The sequence below is a fragment of the Pinus tabuliformis genome, chromosome 7 (genome assembly GCF_031772625.1).
Source record: "Pinus tabuliformis cultivar Carrire ecotype Pingquan chromosome 7, CPIR1, whole genome shotgun sequence".
Lineage (NCBI taxonomy): Eukaryota > Viridiplantae > Streptophyta > Pinopsida > Pinales > Pinaceae > Pinus > Pinus tabuliformis.
The window spans coordinates 1,891,112,500-1,891,136,309 of record NC_142293.1 but is presented as its reverse complement, the minus strand read 5'-3'; the positions used below and the strand labels follow the sequence as shown (position 1 = coordinate 1,891,136,309).

Below are 23,810 nucleotides of genomic sequence, written 5' to 3'. Positions count from 1 at the left end.
TTTTGAGAGCATGGCTGGGAAGGAGTGATACATCGAATAAGTTGCTTTTCCTCAAGATCATATTCAAGAAGGGGAAAAGGTTCATCAATAGCACTGATCATATGAAAAGGGGTGAGACAATGGGTCATTGAAGACCCAATTATAGTCTTAGGGTCATGAAGAAAGCAAGGAGAAGCAAGGCACCTATTTATGTCATGATCAATATCGTAGATAGGACCTTCTTGGATATGACAATCAATCGCTTGCCACTGTCCTTCTTCCCACGGGGGAAAATAATGATCCTTCCTTTCAAGGATATATCATTATAAGTAAGGTTTTGGAGAAAGGGAAGACCAACCTTAACCTCATCCTCCTTGTTAGTATCATAAACTAGGTCACTGTCAAAATGATTGCCAATGGTCTCCCATTTCCCTTCTTCAACATGCAAGTAATCTCCAATATTAATTTTCAAGGGATCAATGGGATCACCTTCTCCAAGATCATTAAAGACCACATGATCAAGAATAATATCCTCGAAAGAGGTAGGGCTAGTCTCAACTTCAATTTCCTGAACATTGACCAAGGGCTCAATGGGGTTTTCCTCTTCTTTGCTATCATTATCAATCCCCATTTTCACAATTGACAATTCCTCCACATCACCCTTAGTTTCTTGGTCACCTTCCGCATGTATGTCTTGCTTAGGATCATCCAAATTTTCTATTATTTCTCCAGGCATGGGGTGATATTGCGAGTGATTTTGTTGCAAATTGCAATGCCTTTCCTCAACAGCATGACATGGGATCTTGAATGCACAAGTATAGTAAGTGAGCTCAAGGAAAAGGATATGTTGCACTTGATAGAGCTCGCCCCCTTTCCTAGCACATAAATTAAATAAGAAGTCTTTGTCCTAGTGATCAAATACATGCTCACAATATTCACAAAATCCATCCAGTCTTTCTTGTAGAATCTGAAGATCCTCAAGATCAAGTGGCATATTATCATCTTGGTCATTGCAAGGAAATTCAGGGACAATTTCTTTTCTACAATGAGTCGTTTCCTATGATTTTGCATAATAAATTGAATTGCAGTCGCCGGGGTGAGTTCAAATGCCTTGAGAGATTTTTGCTTCACCCTACAAGCATTAACTTTGAATTTTAATGAAGAACTAGGGTTGTGTTTTTCCAAAGCAGTCACCAAAGGGATATATTGATAATGTTGTATAGGAACAAGACACACGTCTCATGTCCTTGGCAACGGCGCCAAAAATGTTGTTGCATAAGCTAGCAAGCCTTGCAAAGAGGCAAGAGTTGCAAGGCACGACACCTTGGGACAGAGGCCCATTGCCAGCACAGCCTTAGTCCCCTTCTCTGCTCTGATTTTCAACAACGAGAGGAGTCCCAGTATTTCTCACTAAGGATAGATGTGCCAATGATAGGTTTGGAGTGAGGCAATCTGGCTCATTCAATGGGAAGGTTCAATAATGTGCAAGCTTTGGGAAAAGCTTGTAAGACTTTCCACGAAAAACCCCTTGAAAAGAAGACTACACGAGACCTAGGGTTCAGATATTTAGAGATATATGAGCACATTAAAGGTCAACGTAGGCAAGATAAAAGGCTATGAATGATATAAAACAAGTACTAAAGCACAAGCCTTAAAGAAATCCCCAAGTTGAAGGATCAGCTTCTAGGGTTCCCACTTGGTTTGAAGGCTAGGGCATCAATTTTATGGAGATTCCACTATCGGAATTCTTTCAAAACTTGAGGATGCCTAGAGGAGACACTAATAAAGGATCTTATCCAAACGAAATTTGAAATCTCCTCCTCTATTGGAATTTGCACCAAGCCCTAGAGGGGCCTCCTTATCCTTAAAGGGATGAAGAAAAAGGTGAGAAGAAATATGATTTTAGAGTAAGATGTGATCACCAAGGATCCAAGACCCAGTGCCTGACTATTGGGAGAATTGGAGTCAAGGATAAACCAAGAAATGGCAACTCGCTCTTCAAGGAGGCCTAAAGAAGCAGCTTCGCTATCCCTTATCAAGGCAGCTACACAGCCATTCTAGACTTTTACACTTCGATGACACTTGTTATGGAGTTTCAAGGATGTAAATGCAATCAAATCCTCTAGGAAAATTCATTCATTCATTATCTATGAGTAACACATGCAAAACCCCCAATAGTTTCAATGCTTTAAACAATTTTTCCTAGAGGATAGGGGCCCTAGGAAACAATGTGATGGCCATAATAATAGGGGGTAGAGCTCATGTTTGGCTTTTGCCCACGTGCTAAATTTTATTGTCCCAGCCATCTTTTGCATTTTGTAGTACTTTTCCTATTGTATGTGGCCATATTATGCTTTTATATTTATTTTTAGTTGCATCAACCTTTGGGGCATCGTTCCAAGCCTGACCTAAGGTGTGGACAAGGGTAAGGGGAGGTTAACACCTTGTCGACCCAATGGACAAATGTGGACCCAAATGAGAAAAATATGAAGAGGGCTTGTAATGAGCGTAGGGGAGTGAGATATGTGGTGTCAATGTTAGTTTCTGGTAGCATCGGAAGTGCTCTAGCCATGAAAATTGTTGGAGAGGCTAAGGCACATGAGTTCTAAAGAACCTAGAAACCATTTGGTGAAATTCCACCCAGATTGTATTTTATTAAAATAATTAATATTTTTAATGGAGTTCCTAATTCTAAACTTAGGGAAATTAAAATATTAATGGGTATTAATCAAAATATGGGTGAGAATGATTTAGAAGGCAGATCAAGTCATGTTTTAATCTTAGCCGTTGATTAGAGACTTAATCTCGATTGTTGAAGACTCAACAAGAAAAGTATAAAATGGAGGCTTGGGGTTCATTCGAACACACACAGAGGGAGAGAATTGATCTAGAGTTCGATTTCTGGGGCTAGGAAGCTGAGAAATTCGAACTAAGTGATCATTCTGCAGCAGAGGGGCAGTGAGAATCCAGAAGGACTTTCCAGAGAATACTGACAAAGAGGCAGAGAGAGCTTGCAGAGAGGCAACGCAGTAGCCGGGAGAGCTGACGTAGAAAAGTTGTCTGTCACGCAGAATCTATAACTGTCGGAACTATCAGGAACTGTTGGAACAACCGGGAGAGTTGACACAGAGGCAGCGCAGTAGCGAGGAGAGCTGATGTAGAAAAGTTCTTTGTCATGCAAAATCCAGAACTGTCGGAACAGCCGAAACTACCAGGAACTGCCAGAACTGTCGGGAGAGCTGACGCAGAGGGCAGAGAAGGTAACGCAGAGCCAGCACAGAATTAGTCAAGGTTAGCCAGTCTTGTGCCAGATCAACCGAAATTCTGCCGAGTGAAGTCAAGTAAAACTCACTTAGATTTTCCGCCAGTATTTCTCTTTAAGGATTGCTAGATGAGCATCCTAGATTTGTATTCAGATATTACTCGTGCATAATAATAAACCCTCAGAACTACTGCACAGGTTTTCTCGCATTAGGTTTTTCCGGGGGCTGTTGTGTCCAAAAATAAGTGTCCTATGTATCTTGTTCTTTGCTCTGTTTTATCTTTCATGATATCAAATATTTAATTAGTGTAGGTTGTAGAAGTAATTTGCTTCAGTATTCAGAAGAATATCTTGATGAATGTAATTTAAAAATCAAGTAGGTGAAATAGATTCAGATTTGTTGCAGTAGGGGTTCCTTCGAGTCTAGGAATTTTCATAGTCAAGAAGGGGGATCATGTAACCAAAATTAGGGTTTCTCATGTAGTGCCACTCCTAAAGCTAATAGCTAGCAGAGGAGATTCCACGGGATTAGGATACGGGATTAGCCCCCCGCCACCCAGTTGAGGTAAGGGAACAAGAGTACAGTCATTGCCCTTTTGTTCCTCCGAGTACCCCCACTAATCCATGCCCAAGTGTGCCCAAGAAAAGCAAGCATAAACACTCAATTACATGATGAAAAATCATCCCTTCGGCATTGGATGGCCCACCTTCAAACATATGATCATGACAGATGAGCGAGGACCCACAATGGCTAGCGCAAGTGGTGGAGAATGGTAGCACACCAAGCTATTAGGTGGCTGCAAGGGGTTGTTGGCTGTCGACTGAATACGAGACTAGGAGAAAAATCATCCTATACGGGTCACCCACTGGAAGTGGGTAATAGGCATCAAACATCCTTACTCCTTTGCAAGATATAACATATCTTATGAATCCATAGACTCCAACCACCGCAGGACTAGGCACTAACCTTGTCTACTTGGTGATCAAGTCATCTTTTATCCACAAATTAAATTTCTCTTTCTCTTTTCTCTAGTTCGACCCTCTTAAGGCCAAGCGGCCCAATTAGGGCTTAGTGTGAATTAGCTAGGAAGAGGAATTTTTGGTCTTGGAAAGTTTCAACAATAAGATTTGTAATGGTTTCCTAAAAATCATTCCTCTTGGTGGCTATTCTTTCCATTTTCATCCATAATTTCTCTTGCCCTAGGATAAAACCCTACTTTGGTTTAAGCTTCAACTACGCTTGTTGAAGGTTTCATGTGGCTTTCTCTTGCTAATACTCATTATTGGAAACCTTTTCTTTACATCTTGTCCTTGGGGCATCCCCTTGTCCACACTATTACTCAAACCCTAGGTCTAACGTGCCCTATTTTTGACTTGTCTAAGGGAAGCACGTTGCCTTTCCTTCATCGCTTGAGCCTTGTCCTTAAGTTAAGTCCTCCCTTACAAACCTTTTAGATACCTTATACCTTTAAGCATAGAACATCTCTTAGTTGACCTATCTACCGAGACTCCTCCCATTGGTGAAAATCCATAGATAGTAGGGGGTAGTAGTTGTGGCGACATAAGGCTACTACCTTATTATTGCCACTTAGTCTAATGATTGCCTTGTAGGATACCCCTCCACAAGTCCTGCTAGATTTTGCGGCAACAAGAAGGGTTCAACATGAAGATTAGGATTAGTTGCCTCAAAATCATCTTCCTTTGTGGTTAATCCATCCATTTTTCTCCACAATTTCTCTCGCCCGAGCTATTTGCCCTAAGAAAAACCCTAGTTTAGCTAAGCTTCAACTTGAGGGCTTCTTGAAGGTTTCATATGACATTAGATTGCTAATACTTATTGTTGGAAACCTTTTCCTTTGTACCTTGACCTTAGGATATTCCATTTTGCATGCTAACACTCAAACCCTAGGTCTAGCATGCCCTAGATTGGCCTCTCTAAGGGATGCCAATTGCCTCTTCATCATTGTTTGAGCCTTGTACTTAAGTTGAGCCATCTTTAGGAAGCCTATTGTGTCACCTTAATCATCTAAGCCTTGAATATCTCGTATAGGTTACCTCAGACCGAGACTCCTCCTATTGGTGAAAATCCACAAAGAGCAGGGGGTATTGGCTATAGTGACAGTGAGCCATTACCTCATTGTTGTCACTTGGTCTAGTGCTTGCCTTGCAAGGTACACCTCTACAAGACCTACTAGATTTTGAGGCAACGGAGCCTAATGAGGAAAAGCAATGTGGGCAAGGAGCTTGTTAGGCCTACCATCATGAGATTTGCAGCTCACTTCCTCACATTACAATCTCTCACTTCCCAACAACAAAACTAGCAAATAAAACTTTCCAATGATGATTGAATGCATCTTGTTGGGCTCATAGAGCAGATGGAAAAGACACCAAAAAGAAAGTTTTCGACAACATTTTTTGGATAAAAGAAATAGACTTGTGAAACTTGGTGAGCCCCTTGTTAAGGTGTTGCAGTTGGTCAACGGGAAGAAATTGGCCATGGGCTACATCTACAAGGCTATGGATCAGGTAAAAGAGTCAATACACAGCCTACAAGGATATAGTAAGTAAATATGGGCCTATTTGGGAGATCATTGATAATAGATGCAATAAATCAACTCCATCGTCATATACATGTAGCCGGGTATTTCCTGAACCCAAAGTATCATTATAAAGATCAACTAAGAGAAGCTCAGAGTGGGGAGGTCAGCAATGGGTTGTACAAGTGCTTGGACCGCATGGTACTTGAAGAGTCACAACAGTTGAAAATAAATCAATAACGCACTACTTTCATTGGGGCCACAGGCACATTTGCCAAAAATTTGCTAAAGATTGCAAAAGATGTGGATCGGCTAGGTAATTAATTCCAAAAAATCAATCATATAAAATTCAAATTGGAATTTGTAAATACTTGCTTTTTTAGCCGAAGTTCAAACTTACTGTGTAAATTGTTGAACAATCAACTAACTTTAGTCTTTGTCTTTGTAGCACATTGGCGAGAGTAGTTTGGCAACCAATGTAGCAAAATTTTGCAGTTAGAGTTCTCAGTAAAATTTGCAATGCTTCTAGGCATGAGCACAATTGGTCTGTTTTTTAACAGATTCACACAGAGAAGAGAATCATTTGGAACAAAAACGATTAAATGAACTTGTTTTCGTGAAGTACAACCTTCAACTAAGGGGCAACCAATTGTTGAACAGAAGCCCTAATCCAGATCCCATTGTGTTGGATGATATTGATCCAACTGCAAAATGGGTGGAGGAGACTCAACCAGCTAAGTTTGATATTGATTTACATATTGATGCCATGGAGTTGCGGGGTGTTGATCCCAATGCAGATCCGGTAGTTGAACTAGGAGCTGAAGGAAGCCAACCACCAAGACCGAGCATGACCCATGGTGAGGGAAGCAGTAGTTGTGCTGCTCGGAAAACTCGTGCTTCTAGTTATGCTAGGCCCAGTGTTGTTGCTCTTGTTACTGTTAGTATGGTTACTGAGGCTGCATAGGAGTTTGAGTCGTCCTCGGACTCTGAGTCAGATAATGTTTATGTAGCTCCTAGAGATGACCCCATGTGTAGTAGTGGTGATGATTTTGATGAGTGGTCATGTTGATCAGTGATTTGTAATAGGCTAGTGGCCTAGTAGCTTGAGTTATAGCATTGCTTTTGGACTTTAGATGCCATTTAGAGCCTCTTTTTTTCTGTATTTTGTTGATGATATGTATTGCACTCGGTGCAATTTTGATATATGCAGCCTTACATGGTATATAGACAAAAAGAATTTGCATATTATATCTCTAATGATTTGGAATCATGGTTTGTAATATTAATAATATTTTTTTCATTAAAAATTGATTCTTTCATGCATTATTTTCAGTTCTGGTTTATTGAATCTGGTTTGATAAGGTTTGATCTGGTTCCAATTTGAATACCGTTTAGATAGGCAGCCGGTTCAAAACCCGATTCCAGTTTTTAAAACTATGCTTATAAGTTGCAGTAATAGTGATGGAATCTCGATCTTTCTCTTGGGATTCAACTAAAAGCATAAGCTATCCAAGGAAGGTTGTCTCAATTTTCTGACAGTTTTCATTTTTACAGGCCAGACTGACCCTTACTTCCTTCACCCAAATAGTGCTTGTTGACATAGCTTCTGATGCAATGGTTTGAATTTTAGTTGCATCATCTACCTTGTCAAACCCATGTCATTCTGCCACTAGTTTTATAGTCAAATATGGAAATAGATATTACTACATGAAATGCATCAGAAGAACTGCGTAAATAGAGAAGATGTTATAACTTATAACCCCACATTTAGTAAAGAGAAATAAGAAATCTACGACTGAAGAAAAACAGTATACTACCTACGTCAGAGAAATATGGATATAAATAGAACTCTTGCTTGAATTTCTTTCTTTTTGTTTCAACCAGTTTTCAAATTCAATTTTTGGAAACATTCAATTTTACTCTTCAAATTCACTTATTTAATCGATTCAAGAAATAGACACACAAAGGCAGCCTGAATGCACAAAAGCCACAATCATACTAATACCTCTGTCATTCCTTTTGTCAGCTTCTCCCACTCCTTAAGGAGGCTAGCTAATAATGGCAATGACAGATCCCTGGATCATAATGACCAAATAATGTTATTACATGCAGTCATATCTTATTCATTCAAAAGGTACTCTGCTTTGTAGCTAATAACTAAGGATACAGTGATTAGAAGTTCCACGTGTTCTAATCTTACCATGGCTATAAAAAATAAAATAATAAAACAACTGAGCAGGAACAACAATTTTAAGCTTAGTTGATCTGATTCAGAAGAAGCAAACAGAAAACTTAAAACATATGGATAACATTGCAAAAGACACCGTATGGATAACATCGTGGAAAAAACAAAAAGCTGATATGGCTTCTACTTACTGTTATCTTATAGCATCCCAAATCCTTTACAGATTGATCCCCAAATGAGGAAGAAAATTGTCAATAAAAATCCATGAGTGAAAGATAACTAAAAAACCAGATTGCTTCTATGTGTCCTTCTACCAGCATTTGTCCCTCGCTATCATCAACTAATCTCTATGCATTTTATTTTCATATTCTACCATATCTATTAAGAACATACCATCTTTGGTAACAATAAAACATCCAATCCGACTAGGAGAGGAGAAGGAAATACATTTAGGATATACAAACATGTGAGTGATGATCTGCAGGACCTCTTGTAACAGTTTAAAGACCAGCGACTCTTCACAAAGGTGAAAAGTTATGACGTTTGTTGCTTACCTATTATTATTATTGTTGCTATTATTTAATGCATTAATATATAGTGTATGTTTACGTACATTACATGCACACCTTAGAGGGTGCTTTATCCCCAATGTATAGTTGGGAGTATCTATGTCTTCATTCCTCCTTTTACTTCTTTTACCACACGAAGGTGTGCTGACTAAGGAAACAGGATAGTAATATCATTGAAGTTTTGATTAATATTGTCATGTTGTGGAGGGCTTTATCCATCCTAAGTTAACTTTGTTTAGCTTAGTATCGTTCAACATTTGATGAGGAATTCTTTGATTGTTATTTTCAATATATATTTGGAAACAAGTTGAATTGGAATCCTAATATCTAGGAATGCAGACTAACTTTTTTCTTCGTTTGGTGTTAGAATGATGAATGTTTCCTGATCCTCCATCAGCTTTTCTGATTACAGCAATGATAGGCTCAAAAATTTGAGTTTCATTCTAACATGTGGGAATCAGTAGATGATGCTTTATAGTTCACCAGTGCATTAACACCCCTTGAGCTAAGATACAATTTTGTCCATGCTTATGGATGGATCTTCAATTATAACTAGATCTATAAGTTCCACTTTGTCAATCAATGGCTTGACTTTATCAATGACAGATAAATAATCACTACCAATACTTGCTTTCGCAGCTTCAATTGCATTGACTAAAGTGCCCCCATCTAGCATGTGTACCTTGACTTCTACAATTGTTGTTGGCTCAACTGACTTGGTTGACAACTCTTTATCAAACTTTGGAATAGATAACTCCTTTCTCATTAATTTTTTTACTTCATCGAGTAACATTTGAGTAATGTCAATTGGTTATGGCTTGAGTGGTTGGAAGGAAAAAGTTGTCACCCTCCACACCAAAGCTCAAGTCCCAATTTACACCATATTCTCCCTTACTAAGCTGATTTTTTATGACATACATATGATTTATGATTGAGTTTTTAACCTATATTTGTGTCTTGAAAAGTCTAGGGTTTACCCTCAATACTGTTCATTTTCTTAGTGCAATTAGGGTTACCACAATATATCTGAAATTCTGATACTTACTTTTGATGTATTCCATCGAAAAAATAAAAAATAAAACTTTGTTGAATTTGTCCCAAATTCTTGCATCTAAAGTTATGATTTATTTTCAATATTGATGCAAGAGCATTTTACCTTTAAATCAACCAAGTTAATGTGGCCTTAGAAGTCTTTATTTTACTAAGGGAGTGGGTTCCCTAATTTCTGAATTCTTGTAAATTTCCTATGTTTCTTTGTCAATTCTAGAGAAATTGTATTAGTTGTATTAAGATTGAAATACATTGTAATCAGATATGTTTTGTTGGAACACATCTCGAGAGTTTGTTAGAGTTAGAGAGATTTTAGGGCAGTTATAGGTATCTTGAGGATTTTGTAGATCCAAAAAGATACTAGAGTTTGCTTGAGTGATGATTTTGTGGATTTGAACCACTTCCCATTTTAGAATCCTTTGAAGTAATTAAAAGGCATCAGTAGATAGATAGAGAGGGGACTTTTGGAGAGAAGATAAAGGTCGAGGGTGTGTAAGAAATGTTGAAATTTGGTACCGGAGGACAGGTGGTTCCCTAAGGCTTTGATCTTTGGCCTAGGGAAAAGTGTCCAAAAGAATTTAATTTTTCTCCTAAAGTAACTTTATAATTTTTATAAAGTTAAATCTAATTTGAAAGTGACTTTAAGTGATAAAGTTACTAAGTCTAATTTTAAAGTGACTTTATAAAGTCAATGAAAAATTAGAAAGGAAAAGTGACTTTGGAAATAAATGACTAAGTGGGTCTTTATTAAAGTGGGGTGAATTAAAAAATAGAAAGTGAGATTTAAATGAGCATTTAATCTCAGCCATTGATCTAAATCTATTTCAGCCATTGGATTTAGGGATCACCCAAAAGTCATTTAGGGTTGGGTTAAGGGAGGAAAAGGAGGAAAAGATCATTCATTCTTTCATGAGCAGATTGGGAGAAGGAGAGCAAGGGAGATTTCTGGACAAGGAGGAGAAAGAGGCAGCAGTTTGGCACACACACCAAGGCAGCACTTCAGCAAATCCGAACAGCATAAAGAACAAGCAGAAAAAGGCAGATTTAGTGAGCAAAATAGTGAAAAAAATATTTTTCAGCACGAATATCGAGGCGAATTTCTGCACTTTTCCCGAGGGTTGTCCGTACAAGTCCGTACGGCCGTCCGTACAGTCCGTACAGTCCGTACGTTCCGTACATCCGTACGTCCGTACATCCGTACGGTCCGTACCGCACTTCCAGCAGTTTTCAGATTGTCGTTTGGGCTGAAAACAGATAAGTTTTGCTTGCTGGAAAAATTTCTGTTTTGCTGATTTTTTGCTGAAAAATTTTCTCTGTAAAAGGCATTTTCCAGAAATAAAGAAGAGCTCTCAAACTGGTTTTCCCCAAGAGTTGTAGGGGGTTTTTCCAGGGTCAAGTTGACCAAAAATCACTGAGTTTAAATGTGTTTTTATGGCTGTTTTAATTGCTGATTTTTTATTTCTGCAATTTCCAGCACTCTGAAAAAATTTCCAGAATTTGTGTTTTCAGCAATATTTATTTTTTGTCTGTTAAATGTATGGCTATGGGAATGGGCATTTAACTGTATGGGAGAAATAAGGTGAAACTGAAAACCGGGGTGGGAAACAGAAAATTTTTACATGGTATCAGAGCTTGAGTGCTGAAGGGCAGTTTGGGACAGCAAAAGAGAAAAAAAAATACAGCGGCTGATTTTTTCACTCAGAAAATTCCAGCAAGCTGATTTTTCATAAACAGCAGGTTTATCTTTACAACAGCAGTGCTATTTTTCAGTTTTAGGACAGCAAGATGTCATTGGGATTGAGGGTGGAGGATAGGTTGGATGGGCATTCAAATTACAGCGTTTGGAAGGAGAGAATGCAGAGTATCTTTGAGGAGGCAGAAGTCTGGGATATCATGGTGCATACCGCACAGAACCCTATTGTTGTGCCCACTGATGCTACTCAGTTGGCAGCTTATAATAAAAAGAACAACAAGGGTAAGAGGCTGATTCTAGACGGAATCAAAGACCATTGCATTCCTCATGTGAGAGGAAAGAGCAATGCCCATGAGATGTGGACAGCATTGTCCAATCTCTACCAGAGTACCAATGAGAACCGGAAGATGGTCCTGAAGGAGAAGCTGAAGAACATTAAGATGGGGAATGATAGTGCAGCTGGATATCTCACAAAGATTACCAATGTGAGAGATGAGTTGGCAGCGATTGGAGAGGCCATTCCATCCACTGAGTTGGTGCGTATTGCAGTGAATGGCCTCCCCCGTTCATGGTTGAACTTTGCTGATGGGGTTTGTGCACGTGAGACCCTTCCCACATGGGAGAGGTTTTGGGATGATTGTATTCAGACAGAGATCAGGAAAGGACAGCTTGGGGCAGCCAAGCCAGTTGAGCAGGATGAGGACGTAGCACTGATGGCAGGAGGCAAGAAAGGCCAAGGGAAGAAGCAGGCTTCCACAAGCGGTGGTGGAGGCAAAGGCAAAGGTAAAGGTAAACAGGGTAACTCACAAAAGGACTATTCCAAAGTGAAGTGTTGGAATTGTCAGAAGATGGGACACTATGCAGTTGTGTGTCCGGAGAAGAAGAAGAAGAAGGGGAAGACCCAGGATGTGGCAGCGTCAGCTGAGATTGAGGACTTTGCAGGTCGTTTTGACCGGGAGTTTGCGTTCACTACATGTGAGTCCTCTAGTGCAGGATCACCTGCCACACAGGTTCAGAGGGAGCATGCTTTTCCCTCGATTAGCGGAGCATCTACAGGTATCTGGTATGTGGACAGTGGGGCTTCACGTCACATGACAGGAGTCCGGGAGTACTTCTCAGAGCTTTCAGAGAGTGGCACTGATATTGAGGTAGTACTCGGTGATGACAGAGTTGTTAGAGCAGTCGGGGTGGGGACAGTGACATTTCAGAGGGAGTCCAAACCTCCCTTGAAGGTGTCAGAGGTTCTTTATGTGCCAGGGATGAGGAAGAACCTCATATCCGTCTCAGCGTTGGAGGACAGAGGATATGAGGTACTGTTCAGGGAAGGACAGGTGTTGATGTATCCCAGGGGCTCTCCAGCTGATTCAGCTAGAGTGATAGGTGTACGCCATGCAAAGGTGTACAAGTTTGCATTCCAGCCCCCTTTGGCATTGAGTTGTAGTACCGACAGCAGAGCTAGCAGTTCTGAGCTGTGTGAAATTTGGCACCGCAGGATGGGGCACATGTCTCATGGAGCCTTGAGGACATTGCGGGAGATCACTACAGGTGTGCCAGATTTCAGTACTGATCACCATGATACTTGCAGAGGTTGTGCGATGGGCAAGTTTGCCAAATCCCCTTTTCCCAGCAGTGACAGCAGAGCGACGAGGATACTTGATTTGATTCATTCCGATGTGAGCGGTCGGATGTCTCATGTTTCCTTGAGTGGATATGAGTACTATGTCTTATTCATTGATGATCACTCCAGGAGGACCTGGATTTATTTCTTGAAGACCAAGAGTGAGGTCTTCAAGCGGTTTCAGGAGTTCAGAGCTCTTGTGGAGACTCAGACAGGTCGAAAGATCAAGTCCCTGAGGTCGGACAATGGAGGAGAGTACACCCTTGGAGAGTTTGTTGACTATTGTGCGGAGGCAGGCATTAGGAGGGAGTTCACTGTTCCTTACAACCCCAGCAGAACGGGGTTGCGGAGAGGAAGAACAGATCCATCATAGGGGCTGCCAAAGCCATGTTATATGATCAGGGGTTGCCATTGTTCTTGTGGGCAGAGGCCTGCAACACAGCTGTTTACTTGCAGAACAGGAGTCCGCATCGTGCCTTGGGGCACATGACTCCGGAGGAGGCCTTCTTTGGGAAGAAGCCTGATCTTGGTCATCTTCATATCCTTGGATGCATTACATACTCCTATATACCCAAGGAGGAGAGGACCAAACTAGAGCCCACCGCAGAGAAGGGTATCTTTGTGGGCTACAGTGAGACCTCAAAGGCCTTTCGGATTTACATTCCTGCACAGAGGAAAGTTGTTGTCAGACGGGATGTGAAGTTCGAGGAGGACAGGGCCTTTAGGAGGTCACGGGAGTTAGAGTATCTGGATCAGCCAGACCCTCAGCAGCAGTTGAGTCAGTCGCAGGGATCCAGTGGGCAGGGATCAGGAGGATCCGGAGGTACATCTATGAGGATGTCAGGTCCATCAGTGAGCAGTGGCTCGCCGAGCCAGAGGGGTGGTGCTCCGAGCAGCATGCAGAGCAGTTCACTAGGGAGTCCACTGATGGACAGTTCACACGGTACCTCAGCTTCTACAGGTTCAGGTGCAGGCAGGAGGACAGCAGACAGACAGTCAGGAGTTCAGGCTACTAATGGGGATGAGGAGGAGGAGTTTCATTCTCCTATGGGAGAAGCATGCTCGGGGAAGAGGAAGCCCAAGTGGCTTCAGGACACCTTGAGAGATGCCACATCTGTTGCTGAGCCGAAGAGGCCGGTCAGAGAGAGTAGACCACCTGAGAGATTTTGTAGCTATATGGCGATGGTTACCAGCATCCTTGACTCTGAGCCTTCTAACTATGAGGAGGCAGCTAGCCAGCAGGTCTGGAGAGAGGCCATGCAGGAGGAGTATTCTTCTATCATGAAGAATGATGTTTGGGAGGTGGTGCCGAGGCCTGAGGGCAAATCCGTGGTTACTTCCAGATGGCTTTACAAGGTAAAGCATGCTGCTGATGGCAGCATTGAGAAATTCAAAGCAAGGTTTGTGGCTAGAGGGTTCTCACAGGTAGAGGGAGTTGATTATGAGGAGACCTTCGCTCCCGTGGCTCGATATACTTCGATCCGCTCCATTATATCGATAGCAGCAGAGATGGGTTGGAAGATCCACCAGATGGATGTGAAGACCGCATTTCTCAATGGCTTCATACAGGAGGAGGTGTACATTGAGCAGCCACAGGGCTTTGAGGTGCATGGGAAGGAGTCCCATGTGTGCAGATTGAAGAAGGCCCTTTATGGCCTGAAGCAAGCTCCCAGAGCTTGGTACTCCAGGATAGATGCATACTTGCAGGGGATGGGTTTCACAAAGAGTGAGGCAGATCCGAACCTTTACTTTATTGTGATTGGTGAGGAGCCTCTCATTCTGGTGCTGTATGTGGATGACTTGATCATTACAGGTGCAGAGAGACTCATAGAGCACTGCAAGAGAGATCTTGCGGCGGAGTTTGAGATGAAGGACATCGGCTTGATGCATTACTTTTTGGGTTTGGAGGTGTGGCAGGAGGAGGGGCATTTCTTCCTGGGGCAGGGGAAGTATATTGTGGACATCCTTAGCAGATTCCACATGGAGGATTGTAGACCCATGTCGACACCGATGATCACCAACTGGAAGAAGCTTCATGCTTCGGATTCCGAGTTGGTGGATCCCACATTGTACAGGCAGCTGATTGGTTCCTTGATGTATTTGGTCAACACCAGACCAGATATCTGTTTTGCAGTCAACACGATGAGTCAGTTTATGTGTGAGCCTAGGAAGGTTCACTGGGTGGCTGCAAAACACATTTTGCGATACTTGCAGGGGACAGTGGATTATGGTCTGGACTACAGGCAGGGAGATGGAGTGAGATTGGCAGGATACACTGATTCTGATTGGGCAGGTTGTGCTTCTGATAGGAAGAGCACTTCAGGGTGTTGTTTTGGGTTGGGTTCAGCAGTAGTATCATGGTTCAGCCGGAAGCAGCAGTCAGTAGCACTGAGTTCAGCGGAAGCAGAGTATATGGCAGCCAGTCTAGCTAGTTGTGAGGCCATCTGGCTTCGCAAGATGTTGTTTGGCTTATTTGGTCAGCCGTTGAGACCTTCAGTGATTTACTGTGACAATCAGAGTTGCATTAAACTCACGGAGAATCCAGTATTTCATGACAGGTCAAAGCATATCGGGATCAGATATCATTTCATCAGAGACCATGTTCAGAAGGGAGCTGTGAAGCTTGAGTATATTTCCACTGATGAGCAGGTTGCAGATATTCTTACCAAAGCCTTACCACGGGGCAAGCATGTCTACTTCAGAGACAAGATGGGTGTGGTGAGGAACACCTTCCTCGGTAAGAGGGAGTGTTGAAATTTGGTACCGGAGGACAGGTGGTTCCCTAAGGCTTTGATCTTTGGCCTAGGGAAAAGTGTCCAAAAGAATTTAATTTTTCTCCTAAAGTAACTTTATAATTTTTATAAAGTTAAATCTAATTTGAAAGTGACTTTAAGTGATAAAGTTACTAAGTCTAATTTTAAAGTGACTTTATAAAGTCAATGAAAAATTAGAAAGGAAAAGTGACTTTGGAAATAAATGACTAAGTGGGTCTTTATTAAAGTGGGGTGAATTAAAAAAATAGAAAGTGAGATTTAAATGAGCATTTAATCTCAGCCATTGATCTAAATCTATTTCAGCCATTGGATTTAGGGATCACCCAAAAGTCATTTAGGGTTGGGTTAAGGGAGGAAAAGGAGGAAAAGATCATTCATTCTTTCATGAGCAGATTGGGAGAAGGAGAGCAAGAAAGCAAGGGAGATTTCTGGACAAGGAGGAGAAAGAGGCAGCAGTTTGGCACACACACCAAGGCAGCACTTCAGCAAATCCGAACAGCATAAAGAACAAGCAGAAAAAGGCAGATTTAGTGAGCAAAATAGTGAAAAAAATATTTTTCAGCACGAATATCGAGGAGGCGAATTTCTGCACTTTTCCCGAGGGCTGTCCGTACAAGTCCGTACGGCCGTCCGTACAGTCCGTACAGTCCGTACGGTCCGTACATCCGTACGTCCGTACAGTCCGTACATCCGTACGATCCGTACCGCACTTCCAGCAGTTTTCAGATTGTCGTTTGGGCTGAAAACAGATAAGTTTTGCTTGCTGGAAAAATTTCTGTTTTGCTGATTTTTTGCTGAAAAATTTTCTCTGTAAAAGGCATTTTCCAGAAATAAAGAAGAGCTCTCAAACTGGTTTTCCCCAAGAGTTGTAGGGGGTTTTTCCAGGGTCAAGTTGACCAAAAATCACTGAGTTTAAATGTGTTTTTATGGCTGTTTTAATTGCTGATTTTTTATTTCTCCAATTTCCAGCACTCTGAAAAAATTTCCAGAATTTGTGTTTTCAGCAATATTTATTTTTTGTCTGTTAAATGTATGGCTATGGGAATGGGCATTTAACTGTATGGGAGAAATAAGGTGAAACTGAAAACCGGGGTGGGAAACAGAAAATTTTTACAAGAAAGAGGGTTGAGGCTGCATGCCTATGATTAGGCCAAGTAATGTAGCTTTGATTTTAATGAATGGAAAAAAAATCATATAAAGGATTTCAATATCTCGTGGTAGAGTACCTCCAGGTTAATCTTGATGGATATCTTTCTTTGGTTAATGAGTATCTATGAATGAGTGTTTAATCACTATGACTATATCTTGTTGTGGTCTTTGTGGAGGTTTGTCAAAAGCAATCCATGGAAGTGTGTGAAATGTTGATTTGGGGTAGCCTCAGATGTGCTCTAGGCCTCAAATTTTGCAGGGAGGCTTGGGAAAATGTATTCCAAAGAACCCACAAAGCGTTTTGGGAAATTCCACCCAGAGGCAATTTTAGTAAAATAATTAATATTTTTTAATAGGACCCTAATTCTAAACTTAGGAAATTAAAAATATTAATGGGTATTAATCTAATTGTGGGTGTAACTTCTAGAAGAAGACAGAGATCAAGCCAAAACGATCTAGGCCATTGATTAGGAGTTAATCTAGGTTGTTGTTTGTCCAACAGAAATATATAAGAAGGGGTTTGAGGGTCATTTTGAAAACACACCGAGAGATCAAGAGATTGAATTTCTAAAGTGAGAAGTTCTCAGGAGGAAATTTCGATCAAGGATATTCCTTGCAATTGAGGGGCAAGGATAGCATCCGGAGAGAGATATTTTCTCAGCCAAAGAATCATCAACAGAGAGAGTCAAAGAGTGATCCAGAAGCCCAGATGCAGAGGCTGACGTAGGGCCATGAAGGGCCACGGAGAGGCAACGCAATGAGAAAGAGTCTGAAATTTTGCTGAGGAGAGTCAGTTTCAGAAGCCGAGAGACAGGGTGTGAGACCGGGAGGCTGAGAGCAGAGACTCCGGGCACCAATTGATCAGCAGACTGAGTGACACAGAACCTAGAGAGGTTGACACAAAGACTGCGTGAGGTCTGCGCAGAGCAGCGTAGGGCCTGCTAGAGGCAGTTCATTCAGTATCCAAATCAATCGGGACTTTTTCTGTGATTGTGTGAGGCAATCTAACAAATCTTTATGCCAATATTTCTCTCTCTGTAACTGAATAACATGAGAGGTATTCAGAGATATATTCAAAATTTGCTATTGTTTAATAATAATAAACCCTCAGAACTATTGCACTGATTTTTTCCCACATTGGGTTTTTCTGGGGACATTTGTCCAAAAATAATGGTGTCTATTGTGTTGTATTTTTCTTCTTACTCAATCTCTTGTTTCCACATAATATTTAATTAGGTGAAAGTTGCAACGTATGTATTACGATATTTGCCATAGGAAACTGCAAGTAATTTGTTTAAAAGAATTTAACAAATAGGAGTAATATCATCAGTTGCTGCAGTAGGAATTCCGGTTGTGGAGATTTCACATGGTATCAGAGGTGCAGGTGAAGCAAGAGAGCAGAACCACTAGATCTAGCGTTGAGCAGAAGAGGGAGTTCGAAAAAGCTGCAGGAGGCAGCCATTCGAAACCCTAGAGGGTTGACGCAGTTCTTAGCTAGAGGACAGATTTTAGAGACAGTCTCTCTCCAAGTGAGCTAATGGAGAGGACTCCCAGTTCGAATTTTTACCAGGGGAGAGCTGGTCGGATGCAGATTTTTCTACAGGCAGTTTATCTGGGCAAAAAATCATTAGCAGAAAGAGGAGAAGCATGGCTGAGGGAAATTCTTCCTTAGAGAATTCCTAGCCAAGGAATTCGAATTCTATAAACTTGAGCAGTGTTGATTTTTGGTAGCATCAGATGTGCTCTAGCTCTGAAATTTTGTGGAGAACCTAGAATACATAAAATCTACAAGACCCATAAATCGTTTGGACAAATTCCACCTGGATTGTGAGTTATTAAAATAATTAATATTTTTAATGGGGTTCCTAAGTCTAAACTTAGGAAAATAAAATTATTAATGGGTATTAATAAAAATATGGGTGAGAAGGTTCTAAGAGACAAGGATCAAGTCTATTTAATCTTAGCCGTTGATTAGGGACTTAATCTTGGTCGTTGATTCATCAATAGGAAAAATATAAGAGGAGGCTTGAGGGTCAATTGGAGATACATCAAGTGATCAGTCAGTTCAATTCTTCTGGGGCGAGGTTTGTGTTAAAATTTATAACCTAAAATTCTACTGCAGCAACTGAATTATTTCACCTACTTATTCTTCACAATAAGTTATTTACAAAATCCCTTCAGCAAATATTAAAATAAATTCTACTGCAGTTATCACATAATTACACAGAGAAAATACATACACAAGAACCAATCACATCAACACAGTTGTTTTTGGACAATTGTCCTAGGGAAAAACCCAATGTCAGAAAATCGGCGTAGCAGATGAGGGTTTTATTAATCTTCAGCAACAATCGCTCTTACAAAGAATGATTTTACAGAGAACCTAAGAGAAAACACCTGAGACTTTCCCCTGGAAACTTTCTGACACTTTGGAGACCCTTCTCCCACTTATGTGTCACCTTTGCATCACTCTGCATGGCTCAACGTGGTTCTGAGTGGCTCTGCATCCCTCTACGTTAACCTGCGTGAGGGCTATATCTTCCCTGGACTGCGTCTCCCTCTGCGTTGTCTCTCAGTGTCCCTGCGTCACCTCCTCCTTAGTCACTAACTGCTACTGATACCCTCCTCTTCCTCCACCCCACAACTCTCCCTCTAGAATCGATCTCCTTCTCTTGAGATTCGATTTTCCTTGACATACTGAGTATATGTCGGTGTGTCTCCAAATGATCCTCAAGTCTTCTCTTATACTTTTCCTGTTGATGAATCAATGGCTGAGATTAAGTCTCTAATCAACGGCTAAGATTAAAACAAACTTGATTCTCGTCTCATAGAAGCTTCTCACCCTTATATTTATTAATACCCATTAATATTTTTATTTTAATAACTCCTCATCTAGGTGGAATTTCTCCAAACGATTTCTGGGTCTTGGAGATCTCATGTGCCTTAGCCTCTCCACCAAATTAAAAGGCTAGAGCATATCCGATTCTACCAAAAATCAACACCCCCTCTAAGCGAGGAATGTGTTCTAGCAATGCTTCACCATAGAAGCATCACATTGATCCTCCGCATCGGCCCTCTGTGCTGATGCTTGGCTTGTTGCCCTGCATCCACTTCACCACTGCTTCTTGTATTGTTTCCCAAGACATTGCCACTACCACTGCTACATCTGTACTGCAACTCCCTCTCAACATGTTGCATCATACAACCCATAGCACTACTACTGCTAATTGTTGCATGACAACTCTCGACACTTATCCATTTCTGCTACTGAAATGGATTCTTCACCATCCCCATCTTCTCCCTGAAATAAACAAACTTTGTTCTTCCTAGAGCCTTGTTGAGAATGCCTACCACTTGTTCTCCTGTAGGAGTGTACCTCAACTATACTGCCCCTCGTTGGACACAGTCTCTGCCAAAGTGACACCTAATATCAATGTGCTTCAACCGATCATGAAATACTAGATTCATAGAGAGCTTGATGCAACTCTAATTATCACACAAAATCCTGGTCGCTTCCATCCTTCTCTTGAATAGATTCACAAGCAATTTCCTAAGCCATATGAATTCGCACGAAGTTGTGCTAGCTGCCATATATTCAGCTTTAGTCAAGCTCAGAGCCACAGATTTTTGTTTCCTGCTACACCAAGAGGTCATTCCTGATCCAATGTTGAAACAGTACCCAGTTGTACTTTTCCAGTCTACTAAACTTCCAACCCAATCTGTGTCAGTGAACCCACTCAGCCTGATGTCATTGTCTTAGGTGTACAATAGTCCATGCTCGACTGTTCCTTGTATATACCTGAGAACATGTTTGGCTGATGCCCAGTGTGCCCGCTTGGGTTCCATAATGAACTGACTAAGGATGTTGACAGCGTAACAAATGTTTGGCCTGGTATTGACCAGATACATCAGTGACCCTATAAGCTGCCTGTACAAGGTGGAATCAACGTCTTTATCTTCTGATGCATCAATCTTCTTCCAGTTGGTGATCATTGGAGTAGCCATAGGTCTATAGTCCTGCATCCTAAATCTCTTCAAGATCTTTGTAGCATATCTCCCTTGTCCAAGGAAGATTTCACCCTTCTGCTGCCAAACTTCCAACCCCAAGAAATAATGCATCTATCCCAAATCCTTCATGTCGAATTCTGTGGCTAGGTTCTTCTTGCAATCTTTGATGAGCCTGGATGATCCTGTCAGGAAAAGATCATCCACATATAACACTAGGATTAGAGGCTCATTCTCTACGACAAGATAGTAGCGATTAGGATCTGTGTCACTCTTGATGAACCCCATCTTCCACAAGTACACATCAATTCAACCCTACCATGCTCTAGGTGCCTGTTTAAGCCCAAACAAGGCTTTCTTTAATCTGCATACATGAGACTTCTTCTCATGTGTCTCAAAGCCTTCAGGTTGTTCAATGTATACTTCCTCTTCTATTACCCCATTCAAGAATGTCGTCTTGACATCCATCTAGTGAATCTCCCACCCCATCTGTGCTGCAACAGATATCACCATTCTAATAGAAGTATACCTTGCTACAGGGGCGAAAGTTTCTTCGTAGTCCATCCCTTCCTTCTGAGCATACCCCTTAACCACAAAAATGGCTTTGTATTTCTCCACACTGTCGTCTGCAACATATTTCACTTTGTAGATCCATCTCGAACCTACCACTGACCTGTCCTAAGGCCTAGGTACCACTTCCCAGACATCATTGACCATTATAGAACTGTATTCCTCCACCATCGCATCTACCCATACTTGATGCTGAACAACCTCTTGAAAACTAGAAGGTTCCCCAACCTGAGCTATTAGGGCCTGGTATCTGTCTCGCTGTCTTAGCTCCCTTTTATCATTCTTGGGTGCACCAATAAAATCCTTTGCATCCCGTAGAATTTGTCGGAGTTTCCGTCTCATTCTTCCACTGGTAGTGGGTACATCTATCAGCGCTTCCTCTTCCTGAGATTCCTCCTATTCTGAAGCTTTGCCTTCAAGAGAATTTCTAGTACTAGTTTATGCTGGTCGAAGTGGTAGGACCAACGGATCGTCTTTTAACTGCTCCTCGGAAGGCATTTCTCGAGATTTCCTGAAAGCTCTGTCCTCCATGAACTTTACATCCTGCCAAACTGCTACCTTCCTACTCCCTAGAAGATAGACTCTATATGCCTTAGAATTCTCGCTATATCCCACAAGATATCATTTCTCAGCAGCTTGATCTAATTTCTTTCTCTTTTCTTCGGGTATACGACAATATGCTAAACTCCCAAATATCCTGAAATGACTGGCTTTAGGTGTCTTCCTGGTGAAGACCCTTTCCGGAGTGATTTTGCCCAATGCCCTATGTGGAGTTCTATTCTGAACATAAATTGTTGTGTTGCATGCTTCTGCCCACAGGAATTTGAGCATATCCTGATCATACAGCATTGCCCTTGCTGCTTCCACAATAGTCCTGTTTTTCCTTTCCGCTACTCCATTCTGCTCCGGTTTGTAGGGAGTTGTCCACTCTCTTATGATGCCTTCCTTACGCAAATATCGGTGAATTCCTTGTCAACATACTCTCCATCATTGTCTGAGTGCAACACTTTTATCTTCTTTCTTGTCAGATTCTCCACTAAAGCCTTGAACTCTTTGAATCAACCAAAAATCTCATCCTTGGTTTTCAGAAAGTAGATCCAAGTCTTCCTGGAAAGGTCATCGATGAAGGTGACGAAGTATTCGGCACCACTAAGAGCTTTTGTGGACATCGGTCCGCAGATCTCTGAGTGTATCAATCCTAGGGCACTCTTAGCTCTATTGTTACTTCTGGAAAACGCGACTTTGGCATACTTGCCTAGAGCGCACCCTTTGCATACATCATCTCGTTTTGTACTTAGTTCTGGAACTCCTGATACTGTTTTCCTGAGAATTCTCAGAGCCCCATGGTGTAAATGTCCTATCCTCCTGTGCCATAGTTCATTCAAATCTTTATCTCCATTGTTGCCTATTAGTGCCATTAGTGATTCTAGTTGTAATCTATATAACCTATTACTTTTGATTCCGATCTGGGCCTTCCTTTTCCACCTTGGTTATTTGACATATACTTTCTCCTTAATGAAGAAAACGTCATAGCCCTTGTTTTGAAGTTGAGATACGGAGTGTAAGTTCATCCCAAATCCTAGCACAATCAACACATTGGTTGCTTGAAGCCGCTCTCTTGCTTTGGTTTGTAAGACTATAGCACCTCTTCCTATTGGGGTACACTTTGCCTTATTTCTGATGGTGATATGAAAATTCATTCTTTCTTCCTGATAATCTGAAAAAACATTCTCGAATTCTAGTGATATGCCAAGAAGTTCCACTATATATATACCAAAATTCGGAGGAGGCAGAGCTTGCTAGGCAAGCGACTTCTTCCAATCTAGAAGCTAACATAGAGTAATCGTGATCCATGTCCTTTGTGTCTTCTTCTGGAAATCTATGTGAGTCCCTTTGAGTTGATGCCTCTGCATCATGCTCTTGACCCATTGTTGATTTTTCTCCCCTATTGCCAGATCTCTGCTCTGATACCATGTTAAAATTTATAACCTGGCATTCTACTACAGCAACTGATTTATTTCACGTACTTATTCTTAACAATAAGTTATTTACGAAATCCCTTCAGCGATTATTAAAATAAATTCTACTGCAGTTATCACATAATTACACAGAGAAAATACATACACGAGAACCAATCACATCAACACAGTTGTTTTTGGACAATTGTCCCCAAGGAAAACCCAATGTGGGAAAATCGATGCACCAGATGAGGGTTTTATTAATCTTCAGCATCAATCGCTTTTACAAGGAATGATTTTACAGAGAACTTGAGAGAAAACACCTGAGACTTTCCCCTAGAAACTTTCTAACACTTTGGAGACCCTTCTCCCACTTCTGCGTCAGTCTGCATGGCTCAACGTGGCTCTGCGTCCCTCTGCGTCAACCTACGTGAGGGCTACATCTCCCCTGGACTGCGCCT

At 41.3% G+C, this 23,810-nt stretch overlaps 1 protein-coding gene across 1 annotated transcript in view; it reads right to left on the bottom strand.

Annotated features, from left to right (window-relative positions):
- The window catches only part of LOC149256023 (origin of replication complex subunit 3-like), a 399,611-nt gene that overhangs the window by 255,696 nt on the left and 120,105 nt on the right, over positions 1-23,810 (bottom strand). Inside the window, exon 11 of the mRNA XM_089460641.1 lies at positions 7,784-7,853. Within this exon, the coding sequence (XP_089316767.1) occupies positions 7,784-7,853 (70 nt within the window). The remainder of the gene's footprint in view (positions 1-7,783; positions 7,854-23,810) is intronic.